We start from the raw sequence: 19064 nt of genomic DNA on the forward strand, positions 1-19064 counted from the left end.
GGTGTACCCCACTCATGAACTATGCAGGTGTTTCATTGATTCTTTGTTTCTTTGGACCTCTAGCATTGTTAGCCTGAGGCCCAATAGCAAGGCTTATCCATCATGTAGGTTTAGCTTTGGGGTTGGGGGAATTACTAGTACAACCCTGTTTTCTTCTCTGGTGTGTTGCTGAATATCTATTCTTAGTTTGATCTGTAAAAGGGTTGGGACACCCCTCAAGTGTCCCCTCTTATCTTATTTTATTAATTCATTGTTGTTAAAAAAAAAAAAATAGGTTCATTCTAAAAATAAATGGTGTCGTTATTGTCTCGAAAGTTCAATCCGAAGAAATCTAACTAGAAATTCAAGCCAACAACCTTAACACATATTTCCATAAAGAGTATTTAATTATATTTAAATAATTGATTATTTTTTATAGTATGTTTTTCATCAATATCAATTATTTATGGTCATTACAAATTTACATTATTATAGTTATTCTATTATATTTCAATGTGAAAATTAAAATTATTATTTTTGAAAGATGTGACTGTTAAGATGAAATATTTAAATTAATCCAAATTCTACATTATTAAATTAAAACTATTATTATTTAAAATGTATAATAATCATTCATAATAATATTTAAAAAAACATTTTCTAGAAAATAAAATAAAATATTTTTTATTTGTAAAATAATATTTTTTCAACTTAAATAATTAAAAAATATTGAAAAATGTGTATATACATATATATATATATATATTAAATAGAAATTAAATAATTAAATTAATTATAAATTTTAAAATATATGTATTTATTGAAAAAATGCCTACATTAATTAAAAATATAAAATATCTATACATAAAATTTAAATTAAGACTAAACTAATTTAAAAATAAAATAATCATTGTATAAAAAAATTGTCAAAAATTAGATAAAGTAATATTACCTATGCTGTTTTATATAAAAAAAAAACAATTAAGAATACTAAAATACTGATACTTTTTAAATAGAAATTAAATACAAATATCAGAATATTTCTATTTATTTAAAACATTAAATACTTAAATTAATATAAAAATAAAATATCTATATTTAACATTTTAATTTAACATAAGATATATTTAAAAAATTTGAACAATTCTTACCTATCTCTTATCTACCATTTCTAAAAATATGAGTGTTATGAATATGAGAATTTGGTTTACAGATAACGATTTCCCACATGCATGAGAAATAGGACACTTTCATACATTAATTCAAAGATAGATTATTTCAGCAAATAAATTTAACCACCACAATATTTTTTTAAAAAATAACCCAAGTAGTCTAATTGTGGGTTATGACTTACCTTTCCGTTTTCTTGGCATAATTGAGAGGTTATTTACCACAATTAAATTGTAATCAAATGGAAGTTTCTTACTACAATTAATTGTCATCAAAGGGAGGTTAATTACCATTAATTGTATTTATTATTGTTGTCTCCTAGAACCACTATATATATACTAGTGCAAAAAGAAGAAAATGATACGCTTTATTTAGTGCGGCTTTTGCGTTACCCGCTTTCGTAAAAAATGCGGTGGCATTTTTGAAATTATTTTGATTTACGAATGCGGTTTTACCTTTAACTGCATTCGTAAATCCTTTTTTACCCTAAATTTTGAACCGCGCCACACACAATTTCAAACTTTATTTCTCGTCTTTGCCTTCGTTTCGCGTTCGCACTCTGAGTTCGTCTCCTTCTGCTGCATCTGCATTCCATTTGTGCAATGTAAGTTTCTTGAACTCTTTTTCTTCCTCTTCATCTTCACAAATATATGCATAAATGTTTTTCGTTTTTCTTATATATATTTTTTTCCTTGCATTGGTGGTCTCGAAGCACTGTTTCGTTGGCTGACATTCGTTTTTCTTACATTGTTTGGTTTATCGCATTGCTCAGTACTCTTTCATTGTCTTCGTGGTTTCTTGTGGATATTTTGGTTTGCTCCGTTGCTGCTTCCCTGTCCGCTGTCGCTTCTGCTGCCGCCACCGTTGTTCGCTCCCGTGACTCTTCATCAACGTTGGCTTCACACAAGATTGACGATGTTTTAAAATTTTTAATTTTTTTTAATGATTTGGCATATACAAGTGTGGTTAAAGCAAATAACCGCCTTTGTAAATGATATTTATAAATGCGGCTATATAACCGCATTTATATTTCTTGATTTACAAGTGCGTGTTGATCAAATACGGTTATAAAACCACATTTATAAATTCGAAATAGCTGCATTTGTTTTATGTTTCTGCATCAGTGATAGTGGCTTCCTTCAAGCAATGTAACACACAACAAACAACAACACACACTTGCTTCCTCTCTCTTCTCCTATACTCTCTATTTCTTCTTTTGGGTGTAAGTGTTTAACCCATATAGAGAGAATTTGTTTTGGGGCTATTTATCTATTAGCCTGAGAGGAATTCATTGTACTCCCAGTACCATTATAGTGGAAGTTTTGGCTCTCTTGCCGGTGGTTTTTTTACCTCTATTTAAAGGGGTTTTCCACCTAAAAATTTCTGGTATCATTCTCATTTTCTTTGTTACTTTAATTTCTCATAATCTTTGGTTGAAATTATTACGCTTCCGCACACGATATCCCTACAAATTGGTATCAGAGCTTTTTCGATAATTCAACCAGGATCTGTTGTTCAATAATGTCAAAATTGGATATTAAGAAATTTGATGGTAAAATCAGTTTTGGTATCTGGCGAGTCCAGATGCTAGCTGTTCTCACCCAGAATGGTTTAAAGAAAGTTTTGACATGTAAAATGATGAGACCAACCACTATGACGGAGGAGCAGTGGGATGAGATGGATGAAAAGGCATTGTCTGCAATCCAGTTATGCTTGTCCTGTGAGGTGTTGCGTGAGGTCATCAATGAGAAAACTACAGCAGGCATATGGAGTAATTTGGAGTCTCTATACATGACCAAAAGTCTTGCAAACAAACTCCGGTTAAAGGAGCGACTCTTTACACCCCGAATGTCCAAAGGTACTCCCATCTAATCTCACCTTGATGAATTTAATTCCATCATAATTGATTTGGAAAATTTGGATGTTAAAATTGATGATGAGGATAAAGTCGTTCTACTTATTGTTTCTCTACCACCCTCGCATCGACAATTCAAAGAAATTATGTTATACGGTAATTATCTTACCTTAGGCTTTGATGATGTCAAGACTAATTTACTAGCCAAAGAAAAATTTGATACTCAAGTTCATTCTGAAAGTTCTGGTGAAGGATTAGTAGTTAGAGGGAGAAACCAAGAGAAAGGTAGGAACACTAAACATAAATCTAGGTCAAAATCTAGAGGCAAGAACTCCAAATATTGTCGTTGTTGCAAGAAAAAGGGAAACGAGATCTCTGAATGTTATAAATTGAAAAATAAGCAAGATAGAGAAGATAAGGGAAATGGTAAACAACCAAAAAATTTTGCCGAAGCTAGTATTGTTAAAACTGAATCTGATGGGGATTGTTTTGTAGCTTCCAACACTGAACAAAGGTCTAAAAATTAATGGATTCTTGATTTTGGTTGTACTTTTCACATGTCTCACAATAGAGATTGGTTTACCACATATGAACCAGTTTATAATGGTCTTGTTTTGATGGGAAACGATGCTCAATGCAAAGTTGTTGGTGAAGGAACAATCAAAATCAAGACACATGATGGAATTGTTAGAACTTTAACAGGTGTCAAATATGTCCCTGAGTTGAAACAGAATCTCATTTCCTTAGGCACCCTTGAATCTCATGGGTGTAGATACTCAACTGAAGGTGGAGTTTTAAAAGTGTTTAAAGGAGCTCTTGTGTTACTAAAGACAATTCGATGTGATAGTTTGTATATGCTGCAGGGTTCAACAGTTATAGGTTCTGCAACTGTTGCCTCACCCAACAAAGATAACACCAAGTTGTGGCATATGAGATTAGGTCACATGAGTGAGAAGGGAATTATAATCCTCAAGAAGAAGGGTAACCTTGGTAACCACTATACTGGAAAGGTTGATTTCTGTGAACATTGCATTTTTGGTAAGTAGAAAAAGGTTAGTTTTTCTAAAGCCATACACTGAACCAAAGGTACTTTGGATTATATTCATTCGGATCTTTGGGGTCCGTCAAAAGTTCTCTCCAGAGGTAAATGTCGTTATATGATGACAATTATTAATGAGTTCTCATGAAAACTGTGGGTGTATTTTTTCAAACATAAGAATGAAGCATTTTCCACTTTTAAAGAGTGGAAATTATTGATTGAGAATCAGACTGGCAAGAAGATAAAGAGGCTAAGGACAGACAATGGCCTTGAGTTCTGTTCGAATGAATTCAATGACTTCTGCAAGAAAAAAAGGCATTTCTAGACACCTCACCATCCCAGGGACTCCACAACAGAACGGGGTTGCAGAAAGAATGAATAGAACTATCCTGGAGAGAGAGAGTTGCATGTTCTCCCATTCTGGTTTGAGCAAATCTTTTTGGGCTGAAGCGGCTTCAACTGCATGTTATTTGATAAATCGCTCTCCTAACAGATCAATTGATTGCAACATTCCAGAAGAAGTTTGATCAGGTAACCCTGTTGATTATTCTAATCTTAAAATATTTGGTTGCCCTGCTTATTCTCATGTAAACGAGGGAAAATTAGAACCTCGTGCTAAGAAGTGCATTTTCTTGGGTTATGGCTCAAGGGTTAAAGGCTATCGTTTGTATGACCCATAATCTCACAAAATAATTCACAGTCGGAATGTGACCTTTAATGAAAATGCTATGCTCTCTTTTGTTAAAGATACTGTCATTTCCTCAATTGATACAGGTGACCAGGAAGATGCTCGAGAGAAGGTGGAGTTTGAGATTAAAACACCTGCTCATGAGGAAGACGTTCCCAATTCCTCCAGTACTCAAGGTGATCAAGTCACTGCTATTGATGGTACAAATGAACATTTGAGTCCACATGAGCAATGTCCACCTAAACGACGAGGGTTACCACAGCCGTGGTCTATGGCTCAAGAACTTCCACAACAGAGACCAAGAAAACCGACTCAAAGATTAATTGTAGAATCTGCCAACATTGCTTATGCTTTAACTATTGCACAAGAGATGGGTGAAGAAGGTGAACCCAAGAATTACTCTGAAGCTATCTCTGGTGATGACTCAACAAAGTGGATTGCTGTTATGCAAGAAGAAGTTGAGAGTCTTCTTAAAAACGAAACATGGGAATTGGTGAAGTTACCAGAAGGAAAACGAGTCATTAGTTGCAAGTGGATCTTTAAGAGAAAAGAAGGGATCCCTGGTGTTGAGAGTACAAGGAATAAAGCAAGATTTGTTGTAAGAGGTTTTGATCAAGAGAAAGGTATTGACTTTAATGAAGTATTTTCTCCTGTTGTTCGTCATACTTCAATACGTATATTACTAGCTTTAGTTGCCTTGTATGATTTGGAGTTGGAACAGTTAGATGTGAAAACTGCTTTTCTTCATGGTAATCTTGAGGAAGAGATTTACATTTAGCAGCTTGAGGGGTTCGTTGTTCCTGGAAAAGAGGAGCATGTATGTCGTTTGAAGAAATCTCTCTACAGCTTGAAGCAATCACCAAGACAATGGTATAAGAGGTTTGATTCTTTCATGGTTGGACATGGCTACTCTAGAAGTAGCTATGATAATTGTGTCTATTTTCAAAAGGCATCTGATGGGTCATTTATATACTATTTGTTATATGTTGATTGCTGCAAGAGATAAATTTTTAGTTAACAAGTTAAAGGCTCAGCTTAGTAGTGAATTTGATATGAAGGACTTAGGTCCTGCCAAGAAAATTTTAGGAATGGAGATCAACAGAGATCGTCAAGCTGGAAAACTTTTTCTATCACAAAAGAAGTATGTTCTTAAGATGCTTGACAAATTTGGAATGCGAGATTGAAAAGCTGTTAATACTCCAATTGCCGCCCACTTCAAGTTGTCATCAGATCAGTGTCCAAAATCAGACGAGGACAAATGGCGCATGTCACATATCCCGTATTCAAATGCAATTGGAAGTCTCATGTATGCTATGGTATGTACTAGACCTGATTTAGCTTATGCTGTTAGCATTGTTAGCAGGTTCATGCATAATCCAGGCAAGGCACACTAGGAAGCCGTTAAATGGATACTTCGTTATCTGAAAGGTTCTCCAGATATTGATCTGGTATTTGATCAACATAGAGCCGATCCCGGAGGAGTAGTTGGCTATGTTGATGTTGACTATGGTGGCGATTTAGATCGGAGAAGGTCACTTTCAACCTACATTTTTACCCTATGTGGGTCTGCTATCAGTTGGTATTCTTCACTTCAAGACATTGCGGTTTTGTCCACCACTGAAGCAGAATATATTGCTGCTACAGAAGGTATGAAAGAGGCTATATGGCTTCGAGGCTTGGTAAGTGAACTTGGTCTTCAACAAGATGTTCTTGTTATATTTTGTGATAGTCATAGTGATGTCCACTTAACCAGGACAATAAGTATCACTCAAGGACCAAGCACATTAAAATTAAACACCATTTTATCCGAGACATTGTTGATACAGGAGATATAATTGTTGAAAAAATTCATACGGCCAAAAATCCTGTAGACATGTTGACCAAGCCACTTCCATCGGCTAAGTTCAATCATTGCCTGAACTTAGCTGGTATTATCCATACTTAATCAAGGCTTCATGGCGAGAGAGTGTTCCAGTCAAAGGCAAGTCAAGGTGGAAATTTGTGGGTTATGACTCACCTTTCCGTTTTCTTGGCATAATTGGGAGGTTACTTGCCATAATTAAATTGTAATCAAATGGAGGTTTCTTACTACAATTAATTGTCATCAAAGGGAGGTTAATTACCATTAATTGTATTTATTATTGTTGTCTCCAAGAATCACTATATATAGTGACTTCCTTCAAGCAATGTAACACACAACAAACAGCAACACACACTTGCTTCCTCTCTCTTCTCCTATACTCTCTATTTCTTCTTTTGGGTGTAAGTGTTTAACCCATATAGAGAAAATTTGTTTTGGGGCTATTTATCTATTAGCCTGAGAGGAATTCATTGTACTCCCAGTACCATTATAGTGAAAGTTTTGGCTCTTTCGCCGGTGATTTTTTACCTCTATTTAAAGGGATTTTCCACCTAAAAATTTCTGGTATCATTCTCATTTTCTTTGTTACTTTAATTTCTCGTAATCTTTGGTTGAAATTATTACTCTTCCGCACACGATATCCCTACACTAATAATTAAAGTATCATAACTATAGTTAATTATTCCTTCCTTACAAACGTGCTTCGCTACAAAAAAAAAATATTTTTTAATGAAAATTTATTTTTACATTATTCAGGATTAAAACATCTATTAAGTTATTTATTCATTCAGGGTTGTAGTTTTCTCGCTAAATCATGAAGGAACCGAAGTTTTTTTTAAACCTCAGAAAAAGTCTTAAAAAACCTTATTAAATACCATGAATTTAAGAACATCCGTAAAATACCATGAGTTTCAAAACCTTTGTTAAATACCATGCATTTCAAAACCTTCGTAACTTTCCCAATTTCCCTTAATTTCTCCTTCCATTCTTTTCATTTATCATTTTTTTAATCTTTTTTCATCTAATATCCTCTCTAAATTTTTCTCTTTATTATTCATACACATTTAGTCAAAATTTTATCTTTTTTACCCTTTTTTTTATTCTATTAATAATATGAATGGACTGGGCCAAACTCTGATAAAAGGGACCAAACACTAAAAACACTAAAAATTTCCATATCTCTTCCCATTTTATTAAATTTTAGTAAAATATCAAGAGATATAAAAAAAATATTTTATCAAGATATTATTATTATTCTTTTATAAATATAAATAAACAAAAACATGATTTTGCATATGTAAAAGAGGGAGTGTCAAATAATAAATATTTTGGGGCATACGAATGGGAAAAGATTTTAAGAAATTGATGGGTGTATATATAGAAAAAATCTGGAGACAATTGTTGGGCCTTTTATTTTCACGTTGGATGCTGGAAAGGTTTTAACTTTTTCATTAGTGTAATTTTTTTAAAAGAAAATTAATAAAAAATAATAACATCTCTGTACAAGTTATTTTAGTAACATGATAATATATTAATATTTTTAGTTAATTTTTTTTAAAAAATGACTAAAATATTAATTTATCAGTCGTCAAAGAATGATACTTTTTGTTTAGAGGTGTCTAAATATTACCTCAGATTAACGCTCCATACAAAGGGAATAGTAAATAGTAATAAATTCTTAATCGTATACTCAAACCAAAATTCCAAACAAAAATGCAACGAATAAAATTACACAAAACAAAAATGCTATTATTTATAAAAAACCCTAAAATATTATAACTTTCACTTAAATCACTGTTTCATAACTTTAATAATTAAAAAAATTTGTACCAAAACTGATTTATTCTTTCTAAAAGTTTTGTCTTCAACAGCTAACAATTATTTTTTGTAAAAACAAAAACTAAAACAAAATTATAAAATTCAAAATAAAAACATGTAAAAACTAAAATCAAAGTGAATTTGTTCAAGTTTGACACTAATAAACAAACAAGTTATTAACACATAATTTTGACACCTTGATAATCATAATCGAAGCTCAAATTGATAAAAATTACGAGTTATTTATAAATGTTAGTAGCCATTTGGTCGTCAAATTCAAATATTATCAACTATATATAATGAAACAAGTCCAATCATCCTTTTTTGAAAAATTAGGTTGTAAGGAGCAGAAATTGTTAGCGCATATTCATGAACCAAAGCATTTCAAATCCGAATAGTATTTGTAGACTGGGTAAAAAACCCAAGCATGACAAATCTAACGGGAATTTTCCCATAGTTGGGTCTCTCCTCTTTTAAGAGAAAAGGGCACAAATCACAATTTTGAATAAAAACTAAGATAAATAAATTAAAGCAAACAATATCCAGCACAAAGAAAGATCGTGGGGATGAAAAAATGAAACATCATCTGGTGATTTTATTTAGTGCTAAATTATTGACAAAGAATACTAAAAAAGGACTACCAAGGGTTATCAATCAATGTGCATTGAGAAGGGTCCCTCTCAATGCCACAGGACTGCAGTGGGCAGCCAATATTTGAATGCTTCACCATTCCTTGTCTTTGGTTGTAAAATGTTACACTTAGTTGAGTTTTCCTTTAAGCTCAGGTAATCCCATTCTTTCGTATAAATAGGGAAAAGTAAAAAGAAAGTTGACTGAACCAAAATCATAAGCAAGAAATTCTTGCTGACTCCAAACCAAATTTAAAGATGATCAATGATTGCTTTTGTAAATTCAGTTGTCTTTGAACTGCCACCAAGATCAGCAGTTCGGTGCTTTCCTTCGGCAATTGTTTGGAGGATGGCGTTTTGAATCTGATCCGCTTTGTCATTGAAGTTCAAATGGCGCAACATTGTAACCCCACTCAGCAGTAAAGCAGTTGGATTTGCCAAATTCTACATATACACAGGAAAATATGTAAGCAACAAAGTATATCTCATAAAAAGAGGTGACCTAGGTTGCAACCCATTGTGGAGGGTTAGATAAATGCAACCTTACTCCTCGAGAGATAGGATGTTGTTTCTAGAAGAACTAGCAAGCAACCACTAAGGGTTTGTTCAGACGAACTAGCAACCATAAAGGATTTGTTTAGACGAACTAGCACCACAAAGGATTTGTTTAGTCAAACTGCTTTATAAACATTACTAAGAAAATAAATTAAACTTGTACATTAACTATTTTTACCTTGTTAAAAAACTTCTTTCACTTTTTTTCTAATTTTATTTTTCTACAAATGCTAAAGAAGTTTACCAAAATAGATTCCAAGACACGGGAACAACCTGATGCCAAACCCTATACAAATATAGCTTTAATATAAGAGATCATTTTCAAAAGAGAGAACATATATATAGTAGACATAATTTTCTTAAGGGGAAACTCAAAATGATACAGTAATAAGTATCAAGAACAGTGTTTAATTAGTGAGCCCAAAATGTCACCAGAGAAATTAATGCTACATATCTTGGCGACCTACTAATGAGAAAATCCTTGAATATCATTCAGCAAAATATACCATCAAAGTTGATTTGCCAGTCACACAAGCATGTCCAATACCATAAGTGTAACAAGTGATAACTAATACCTTAAGGTTTTTTTTCATCTTTCATTTCTAATCAGTTTTATATTTTAGGAACACTTTTACATTCTCAGTATTTTTGCTAAAAGCAGTAATCTTACAAGTTAGGTTTCAGCATCCCCAAATTATGAATAACTAAAGCTATTCATAGATGTTAGACCATAAATGCAAAATAAAAACTACTAATTGAGAGTAGAAACAATAATTGTGTAAAAAGATTACAAATATTAATCCATTAACAACTCTGATTAGATTAAGAGATAAGAACAAGCCAGACAGCTTCTAAGGAGCTTGCATAATAGCCCATTGTCCCACCTATTTTTGGCTAACCTTCACCTACATTATTTATCAAACAAGACTAACCTTCACCTAGATTGTTAGGACATGGAGATATTTGGAGAAATATTTGGGTAGAGGGGTCATATGCAGGGTTATCAAACTCACAAGTTAACTTGTTAACTATAATCGTCAGAGTTTGCTTTTCTACTCACCCTTTTCTGAGTTAACTCGGAAGCAAACTTGGTAGAATCGAACCAAACTTGGTAAACTCGGTTGAACTCAAGTGTCTGCAACCGAGTTGGCAAGTCCAAAGGGTATTTTTTTTTAAACCCAAAATGACCCCTTTGCACACGTTACCATTCAAACAAGCTCACTCGTGCTCGCATTTGGGTTCTCATTTGGTTGTCGGTTTCATATTCGTGGTTGCTGTTCATGGTCTACTAACCTATCTGTGTTAGTGGTTGTCGATATGAGTTCGAGTTCATCATTCGTGGTCGCAGTCGTCGATCTGAGTTTGAGCTCGAGTTCGCCGTTCATGGTCGCAGTCATCTCAGTTGGTGGTCACCGGTCACAATTCCAATCGTTCATCGTTCATGTTCTCTTCTATCAGGTTTTGGGAAACATTGTTTTTGAGTTGGGAATCGTGAGTGAAAAATAAATAAATCTCTGCACAGTTATTCTTTTAATGGAAAATGATTGGGTTTAGGAGAGTAGAAAATTGTAACTAAGGCCTAGATACATATCTGCTGAAGAATTGAATTTTTCTTTTTAATTTTAGTCAGAATATTTCGTTTTTTAAATTCATGTGTTTTTAAGGTATGTTTGGAAGTGGATCAAATTCAAGTGGAGCATTCTAAGAGCAACCCTTCACTACTAAATTTAGTTATTTTATTAATGTTGTAATCTTTTATTTTAAGTACTTTGATTAATTTATTATTGAAATATTTTTTCATACAAAGTAAACTCAAACAAGTCTACGTAAACTCTCGAGTTTGATAACCTTAGACATATGGCTAGTGGTTCAAGAGTCTAATCTCCAATAGTAAGTAAAAGGTGTATCTGAAGCATTAAGACCAAAAGAAAATGGAGATTTATCAGAATTTGGTTCTCTTAAATTGGTTTCTATTTAATGATTTTCTAGTAGTGATGGGCTTCTTTACCAAGGAAGGATCTTACCCTTTCTATATGATTCAGTTGGACAAAGATAGATTCTTGACCTTGTCTATTAATAATGTGTGCATTGTCCTTGCTCTCCCCCTTTTTTAAGACATTCTCATGTTTTTTCTCCATATTTGGAACCCCGCTTTTTCTTTGCCTAGAAATCATTGTTGTTCCTCCTTCAACTATCCTTGTTGAATTTTCAATAGTTGGAATCTCCAGCATCAGTCATCTTCTGCTTTCTTCACTTCGAATAAACCTTCTCTTTTCCCAAAATTGGACTCAAACGTGTTCATATTCAAGATTCAAGCCTACCAAAAAATCATAGACTCTATCTTGTTCAATATACTCTTTCAAAATGGTTGAGTCTTCTGAACATGTTGCTTTTATAACTCCATAGTGATCTAATTCTATCCATAGGGACTGAAGTTGATTGGCATATTTTGTAACTGATTTACTTCCCTTTTTGGCAGCCACAATTTTAACCTTTACATCATAAATTTGGGCAGCATCCTTGGCCTTAGAATAGGTTTGTTCTACTGCCTCCCAAATTTCCTTCGATGATTTAAGGAACATGCAGGTATCACTGATTTCTGGAAACATTGAATTCCACAGCAATGCCATGATCATGGAATCTTCTTCATCCCAGGATTTGAAGTTGACATTATTTTCATCAGTCAAGTGACTGACCTTACCTTTTCCTTTTAGGATGGCCTTAATGAGTTGAGACCATTTAAGATAATTTTTTCCATTTAAATTGTAAGCAGAATGGACATTCTGCAATTCTATAGCAGTTAGGGATTTGTCCCTGGTTTCCATTCCAGAATTCACTAACTTGGCCATTCAAGAGGATTATGTACCAATAATGGCTGCAATAGGGATCAGAGTGGCGCAACAATGAAGGTTGTACCTTGTTTCAAGGTGGGGCAGGAAAGAAGATTGCGTTTTAGGGTTGATAGACATGGTCCGAGACTCCCAAATATCAGGAACTCAGATACCATCTCGGATTTACAAAGAATAATATATTACTTCTATTTTTCAATAATGAGGCCATTGGACCTATAAATACATGAGCCTGCTAGTTATTTTAGGAAATATAGAGAACTAATTCTAAGGAAATAAATCCTTGTAATTATAGGATTGTTTTTAAATACATTATCCTAGTATTAATGCCAAGGCACACCTGTAACAAAGAATAAATCTATAGCAAGGATAAAATAAAAAACTTCCTATAGCAGGTTTTGACAGGTAGTCTGTCAGCTCAAGCCAATTTCCAACCTGAATTAGGATGGTGCAAAAAGCTTTCTCTATTAGTTTATCCAATGCCATGCAACGAAACTATTCATCACAAGTATGAAACAAACTCATAAAATAATTTTACATTCCATGACAACAGGGCACAAAAATGTTTAGAAAGATAATATAAAGCAGAATTAATACATTCACGGCTCACCTTTCCAGCTATATCAGGTGCTGAACCATGTACTGCCTCTGCAAGTGCAATACCTCCCTCACCAATGTTGCAGCTGCAAAAGACATTAAACATAGTCAGATGATATAATTGTGAGTTTCACATTTATTTGGATAAAATACTAGGAATACCTTGGTGTTAAGCCTAATCCCCCAACCAAGCCAGCACACAGATCACTGATAATATCACCATAAAGGTTAGGCATCACTAGTACATCAAAAAGTGCAGGATTCTTCACAAGCTGTGAATGGTCAGAAAAAACAAGTTCAATAATTCCCTAACAATATTTCCAAATGCAGTTTTAGAATACATCTAGCTCGTTATATTACCATCATGCAGCAATTGTCAATGACAACTTCCTCATAAGTTATCTCAGGATATTTCTCTGCAACCTCACGGCAACACTGAAATAATTTAAAAGAAAAGTTGTTAATAATAAAATTCGTGAATAAAATTTGAGACCAAATTTTTTATATAGCCATGTATAGTGGTGGACCTTGAGGAAAAGACCATCAGTCTTTTGCATAATATTGGCTTTGTGTATGGCAGAAACCCTCTCTCTTCCGTGAGACTTGGCATGGTGAAAAGCATACTCAGCTACCCTTAAACTAGCTTGGCGTGTAATGATTTTGATACTTTCCACTACACCTCTCACAACCTGAAACCAAAAAATACTAAAATTTACATTGATCAAAATTCAGATGATAGTACTTAACACCAATGGTAGTGAAATTTACCTGATGTTCAAGTCCACTGTACTCGCCTTCAGTATTTTCACGGATAGTAATTAGATTGACATTATCATATCGAGTTTTGTAGCCTGGAAGACTGTAACAAGGCCGAACATTGGCATACAAATTGAGCTCTTTTCTGAGAGTAAGGTTTAATGAGCGATGTCCTTTTCCAATAGGGGTGGCCATTGGCCCTTTCAAGCCAACCCCGTTTCTCCTAACAGATTCCAAACTTTCCCATGTGAGAAAGCTTTGTGTTCTAGGGTCAATTTCAGTTCCCACATAGTGCTCTTCCCATTCTATTGGGACTTCAGCTGCTTCAAATATCTAGTATTACAATAGCAATAATTGACAGTGTATTAGATAAATTCAACCAAGCAAGTCAATTTCTAAAAATATACAAATCTACACAGCAAGAAGCAAAGATAGCAAGCAAGGTGAAAAGGGAATGAAGTATAGAGAATGTTCATCAGGAATCACTTTCAATAGCAACCAGAAGGGACTGATTAGAGCAGAGAACAGATTGCAGAGTCATGGCAGAGTGAGAAAAGTAAAACAACCAATATGACCTTAATACTAGGAAATCAAGGTATAGAAAATATTTCTTCACACATATGATGCCCGATGTCTTCCAAGAATGACTTGCAAAATAGCAAGTCCTGGCACATACAACCTACACCAAGGAATTGTAAATCTTAAAAGCCACACCATTAAGAACTATGAATCTTGTTCCTTAAAGCTTAAACGATGTGTGCGTCTCTGTTCATGCCCTGCAATCTATACCTGTGTCTGTGTCATTGTCTTTGCTTCATAGTATATACATAAATGAAGAGCTATTTCAGTTCAGCTTAAATTACTGAAAATTATATAAAACAAAACTCAGAAGAAAGATGAAACTTGAGCGTATCAGCAAAGGATCATTTAGCTTCATGAAGAAGGTAGTCATATTATTTCTATCATCCCTTGCACACATTACACAAGCCCTAGCGGTACCAAATCCATAAACATTACCCACAACAACATCCCGTAACTTTATCCAGTTAGTTGCCCCTTTCCACAACCTAAACATTGAAACACCACACACCAAAGAAGGCAACTGAAGCTATAACATAAGACAGCGTACGTATTGCATGCTAAAAACATGACACCATATATATCATACACTCGCGGGATTAATGCAATGAAAAAGTTTAGTTTTAATTTGGATTTATTTTCCAAATGAAAAAGTTAGTTTTAATTCAAAATTCTACCCCCTTGCACGTCAACGACAACTATAATGACAAAACATTTCACAAACATTTAAACGAAAGGTTTCCTTTGTGTTTACAAAATTAAACATTAAAAATTGTTTAAAGAGAAAACGAATTCCCTAGAACAATTATTTAGATTTTAAACATATTTTCGGAATAACATATTATTAAAGTAAAGTTCGCTCAGGAAATTCTAGATTATCATTTTGTAGGTGCGCGATTAGCTATTGTATACATAATTTCACGTAAAAACAGAGCGATCGAGTACAAATCAGAAACACAGACACAATAGAAAACGAAAGGCATCCGAATTGAAAGCGATTCCGCGTATCTACAAAGGAGAAAGAATTTGTGACAGGGAACCTGTTTGACGGAATCAGCGATCTCGGGGCCGATGCCGTCGCCGGGGAAGAGAGTGGCGCGGATCGGGGAGGAAACAGCGGAGGAGAAGGCCCTAGGGTTTGCCAGGAAGCGCCCTCCGAAGGTTCGTCGCAGGAGCTGAAAAGTCATGCTTGACCACGAACACTTTCTCACGCGCACAGCAAAAAAAACGCAAACCAAATTGTTCTTACAACAAAAGAAACGAAAGCAGTGTATTAGTGCGACAGGGTGAATAGAAAATAGATGAGATTGTGCGGGTTGTATCAGCAGTGGAAAAGTATTGAGGGGTAAAATTGACAAAAAACAAATGTATAGTTGAAAAATTCAATACAAAATAAGCTTATGTTTGACAACAATAAAGTATATATAGTTAAAAAAAAAATAGTTAAAAGTTGCAAGTTAAAATCTGGTTCGGAAGTTTTGAAAGCATTTTTTTTTCTTTCACATAACATCTTGGATTTTCAAATCTCCATAACTAGAATTTTTTTGAATAATTTTTTATCTCGCTTCGAATGAATTGAGTGGACAAATTCCTCTTCTGATTTGTCTCCAATTGATGTTCCAAGATGTCGCTCCATTGGGACAAAGGGTTTTACTGGTTCATCACACTCCGACGATCAAGTCAGCGAGAATATTCAAAATAAATATTCAGTTTCAGTCTTAAGTATTCAGAAACAACATACCTTTACTACGGGTCTCAAACCCCTTTTATAGATATTCCTTCAGCAGTTTTCTCCAATTTCAACAGAGTGAGATTTCAACAGGGAAAATATAATCTCAACAGAAAACATATAATCATAACAGAAAAACATATTGCTTACGTGCACCTTCATTCTCGAGTACTATCAACAATAAAACAATTTGTTCACTTACACCTTTATCCTCGGGTATTAACTACTTTATTCCCAACAACTTTTATGGGTATTTAATTAACGTATGCATTATAAACAATCAAAATATTCCTTCTACTTTAATTATCTTTTTCTGAGTTGTCTACCAGCATCTGGGCTGAGCTTATAGCCCACCCTTTGGGCCCATATTGGCCCAAAAGCCAAACTGACCTAAATGCTTGGACCGAAGTCCCGAGCATTGCTGGCCAATATACAAGCCCCTTAGTGTTGGCAACTGAGGTGATGTTTTCCCTAGTGGGTAGGTGAGGCGCAGTTACCGAAGCGTTTCCTAACGAGACATCTCACCACACTAAATCTGAGACATCCACGTGGCACGCGCATCAACGACCAGGAAGCACTGTCGCTTCATCTCCTCCTTCAAACAATTAAAAACCCATTTCTTCCTCACTTGTTACGCAATCTCTCTTCTCTCCAGAACTCTCGTGCTCTCAAAACCTCTCTTACACCAAAACTTCTTTCACACTTTTTCTCCTCCATCATCATACCAGGTATTTTCCTTCACTAATCTCTATTTATTGCTAGATATTTGATCATCTTACCGATTGCATTGCCTGAACTGTGATTTTGACTGCTCTGCTTGGCCTGAACTTTGTTTGTATCTTGTTTGTGTTTATGCTTTGTTCTAGCTATTTTTTGAAATGGATTACGGTTCAATGTACCCCTAGGCCAAAAAAGAGCTTTTAAAAGAGGTCTCTTATTACACCACCCATTTACATCTTAGAGAGTTAAGAGAAAACGGGTGTTCCATGAGCAAAAGATACGAGGGTAATGTCAAAACCGTAGAGTGTAGGGAGGGTGAGCCCATCTTTTGTAACTAGTCATCGAACCCTGGTGGTCCATTTTGTTTCTTTTATGCCACGTTTTTCAAAAAGGTTCTTTTGTGTCTGTCTCCCTTTATCCATTTTTGAAAAAGAACTATTAACCGAGCTCAATGTTGCCCCTGCCCAGCTACACCCTGATAGTTTGGCATTTATTCGTGCTTTTATCATTTTGTGCTCACAGTTCGGCATCTCGCCATCTGTTGAAGTTTTTCTATATTTCTTCGAGGCTAAACACACAAGCAATAAACTGTGGGTATCTCTGAACGGTGCCTAGAAGAGCTTTGCTCACCATTTTCCAGTGTGCAGACAAAAATTTGTAAATTTGTTAAAATCCGAGCTTCAACAAGAGATCCGACCCTACTAGACGAATTTCCCCTTTATTGGACACTGTGTATTTATTGCACTGGAAGTAACAAATATCGCAAAGTAACAAATCAAATGGACACTGTATTTATTGCACTAGAAGTAAAAGACAGTCTTGTTTGTTTAGCAATGAGACAAATATTGTAGTTATTTTAAGTAGACATATTGAAAGAAGATAATAAAGATGTCAATTTTAAACAAGACTTGATGGATTGCCAAATCTCATATGCCAGAGATCCGTGTTGCTAGAAACATGCAAAAAGTTGGGCAATTTTTTTAAAGGTTTCATGTAATAAAGACCACCTCATTGTTCACCCAGGCCAATTATCCTTCCATAGTCAAATCCTGCAGGATACAACCATTTGGAAGTAAAACAATACATCAATTTAAAGCTTTAGTGAGTTAAGATTTAAATGAAAAGAAGGGACATATAAAAGCATGCTCTAATTTGATATCCTTATTAAATTGGATGGTCCTTTTGGACGTGATTGGAGTTGTAGGAATGTTTACCAAAGAAACTAGTGATGGAGTTGAAATAATAAATAATTATGGATTTGAAACAATATGATCTGTTGCCCTACTGTTCAAAATCCATGGTTTTGTGAAGATAGAATTTACTGAAGTATTAAAGTTCATAAGAAAACCTACAACATTTGCGTAAACATCATATGGTTACCCGAATTAATCATCGACAATTGTACTTGTGTCTCTTCCTGTATAATTAATGAACATCCTATCCAATATTAGGAAAGAGAGACATCATCAAAATATTAGATCATACACCTTTATGTTGGGTCTATTAGTGTCTAAGTTCAAGAGGGGAGGGGTGAATTGAAGTTATAAAATTTTCACAAACACAAATTGGTTTACAGTATATTAGAGGAAAAAGAACAGATTGATTTTAAAAGAAACAGATTGATTCTTCAAAACACTTTAACACACTCAGAACTTATTCAGATTAGGATTGAGATCAAACAATGAAAGATAGCAAAATCAGATTGGTTAACTTTTAACAGTTTTGAAGAACACAAAATATACCAAAAGAACAATCACATTTATTCAACACAAAGCTTCAAAGAGAATGAATCTTTATCAAAGATTTAATGAAGGAAATTGTCCGTCCTTAAGCCAATTACAAACTTATATTCAAATGCTTTGTTTATGATTAGAGAACTTTTCCAGATCAAGAAGAACAGTTTTTATTAAGCCCAGAATTAACAGATTTAATTTCAAATGAACATATTCTGTTCTTGACAGATTAACCAAAAACCAGAAACGAGTGCAGGGATGAGAAGATCAATACAAACACACTTTATATTGGTCCACTCATAATGAGCTACATCCACTTTCACCTTACTCCAAGGTGGAATCCACTAAAAACAATTGCAATCAATTACAATACACAACAGTTCTTGAACCCTACAAGAACCATACAACCAAAGCTGAAAAACTCTATTTCAGCACACCTTGCACTCCAAGAAACCCTATCAAAGAGTGACTAACACTTACACCTTTTACAAGAAAGAATAAAAGAAA

General features: G+C 34.2%; 2 protein-coding genes across 2 annotated transcripts; one reads left to right on the forward strand and one right to left on the reverse strand.

The window, feature by feature from the left end:
• Positions 1–2802: 2802 nt before the first annotated feature.
• LOC137829300 (uncharacterized) lies at positions 2803–6676 on the forward strand. Its single transcript, XM_068636104.1, has 6 exons — positions 2803–3007; positions 3602–4042; positions 4818–5294; positions 5920–6111; positions 6160–6410; positions 6485–6676. The coding sequence occupies exons 1-6, from the start codon at positions 2803–2805 to the stop codon at positions 6674–6676; spliced, it is 1758 nt and encodes a 585-aa protein (XP_068492205.1).
• Positions 6677–8977: 2301 nt separating this feature from the next.
• LOC137828844 (isocitrate dehydrogenase [NAD] catalytic subunit 5, mitochondrial) lies at positions 8978–15764 on the reverse strand. The gene is made up of 7 exons (XM_068635576.1): positions 15416–15764; positions 13809–14129; positions 13568–13729; positions 13401–13475; positions 13203–13312; positions 13054–13126; positions 8978–9483 (listed from the first exon to the last, which is right to left on the reverse strand). Exons 1-7 carry the CDS (start codon positions 15560–15562, stop codon positions 9292–9294), a joined length of 1080 nt encoding a protein of 359 aa, XP_068491677.1. The 5' UTR covers positions 15563–15764; the 3' UTR covers positions 8978–9291.
• Positions 15765–19064: the final 3300 nt, after the last annotated feature.

This window comes from Phaseolus vulgaris, chromosome 7, assembly GCF_000499845.2.
Source record: "Phaseolus vulgaris cultivar G19833 chromosome 7, P. vulgaris v2.0, whole genome shotgun sequence".
Classification (NCBI taxonomy): domain Eukaryota; kingdom Viridiplantae; phylum Streptophyta; class Magnoliopsida; order Fabales; family Fabaceae; genus Phaseolus; species Phaseolus vulgaris.

Bases quoted from the DNA above. Each gene is read 5' to 3' on its own strand.
- LOC137829300 (XM_068636104.1), top strand. From the start codon at position 2,803: ATGACGGAGGAGCAGTGGGATGAGATGGATGAAAAGGCATTGTCTGCA. The intron at 6,112-6,159 runs GCAAGGCACACT...GTTATCTGAAAG, and splicing joins CAGGTTCATGCATAATCCAG to GTTCTCCAGATATTGATCTG. The intron at 6,411-6,484 runs GTAAGTGAACTT...CCACTTAACCAG, and splicing joins CTATATGGCTTCGAGGCTTG to GACAATAAGTATCACTCAAG.
- LOC137828844 (XM_068635576.1), bottom strand. From the start codon at position 15,562: ATGACTTTTCAGCTCCTGCGACGAACCTTCGGAGGGCGCTTCCTGGCA. The intron at 14,130-15,415 runs GTTCCCTGTCAC...TTGTAATACTAG, and splicing joins TCGCTGATTCCGTCAAACAG to ATATTTGAAGCAGCTGAAGT. The intron at 13,476-13,567 runs GTCCACCACTAT...AAATTATTTCAG, and splicing joins CTGATGGTCTTTTCCTCAAG to TGTTGCCGTGAGGTTGCAGA.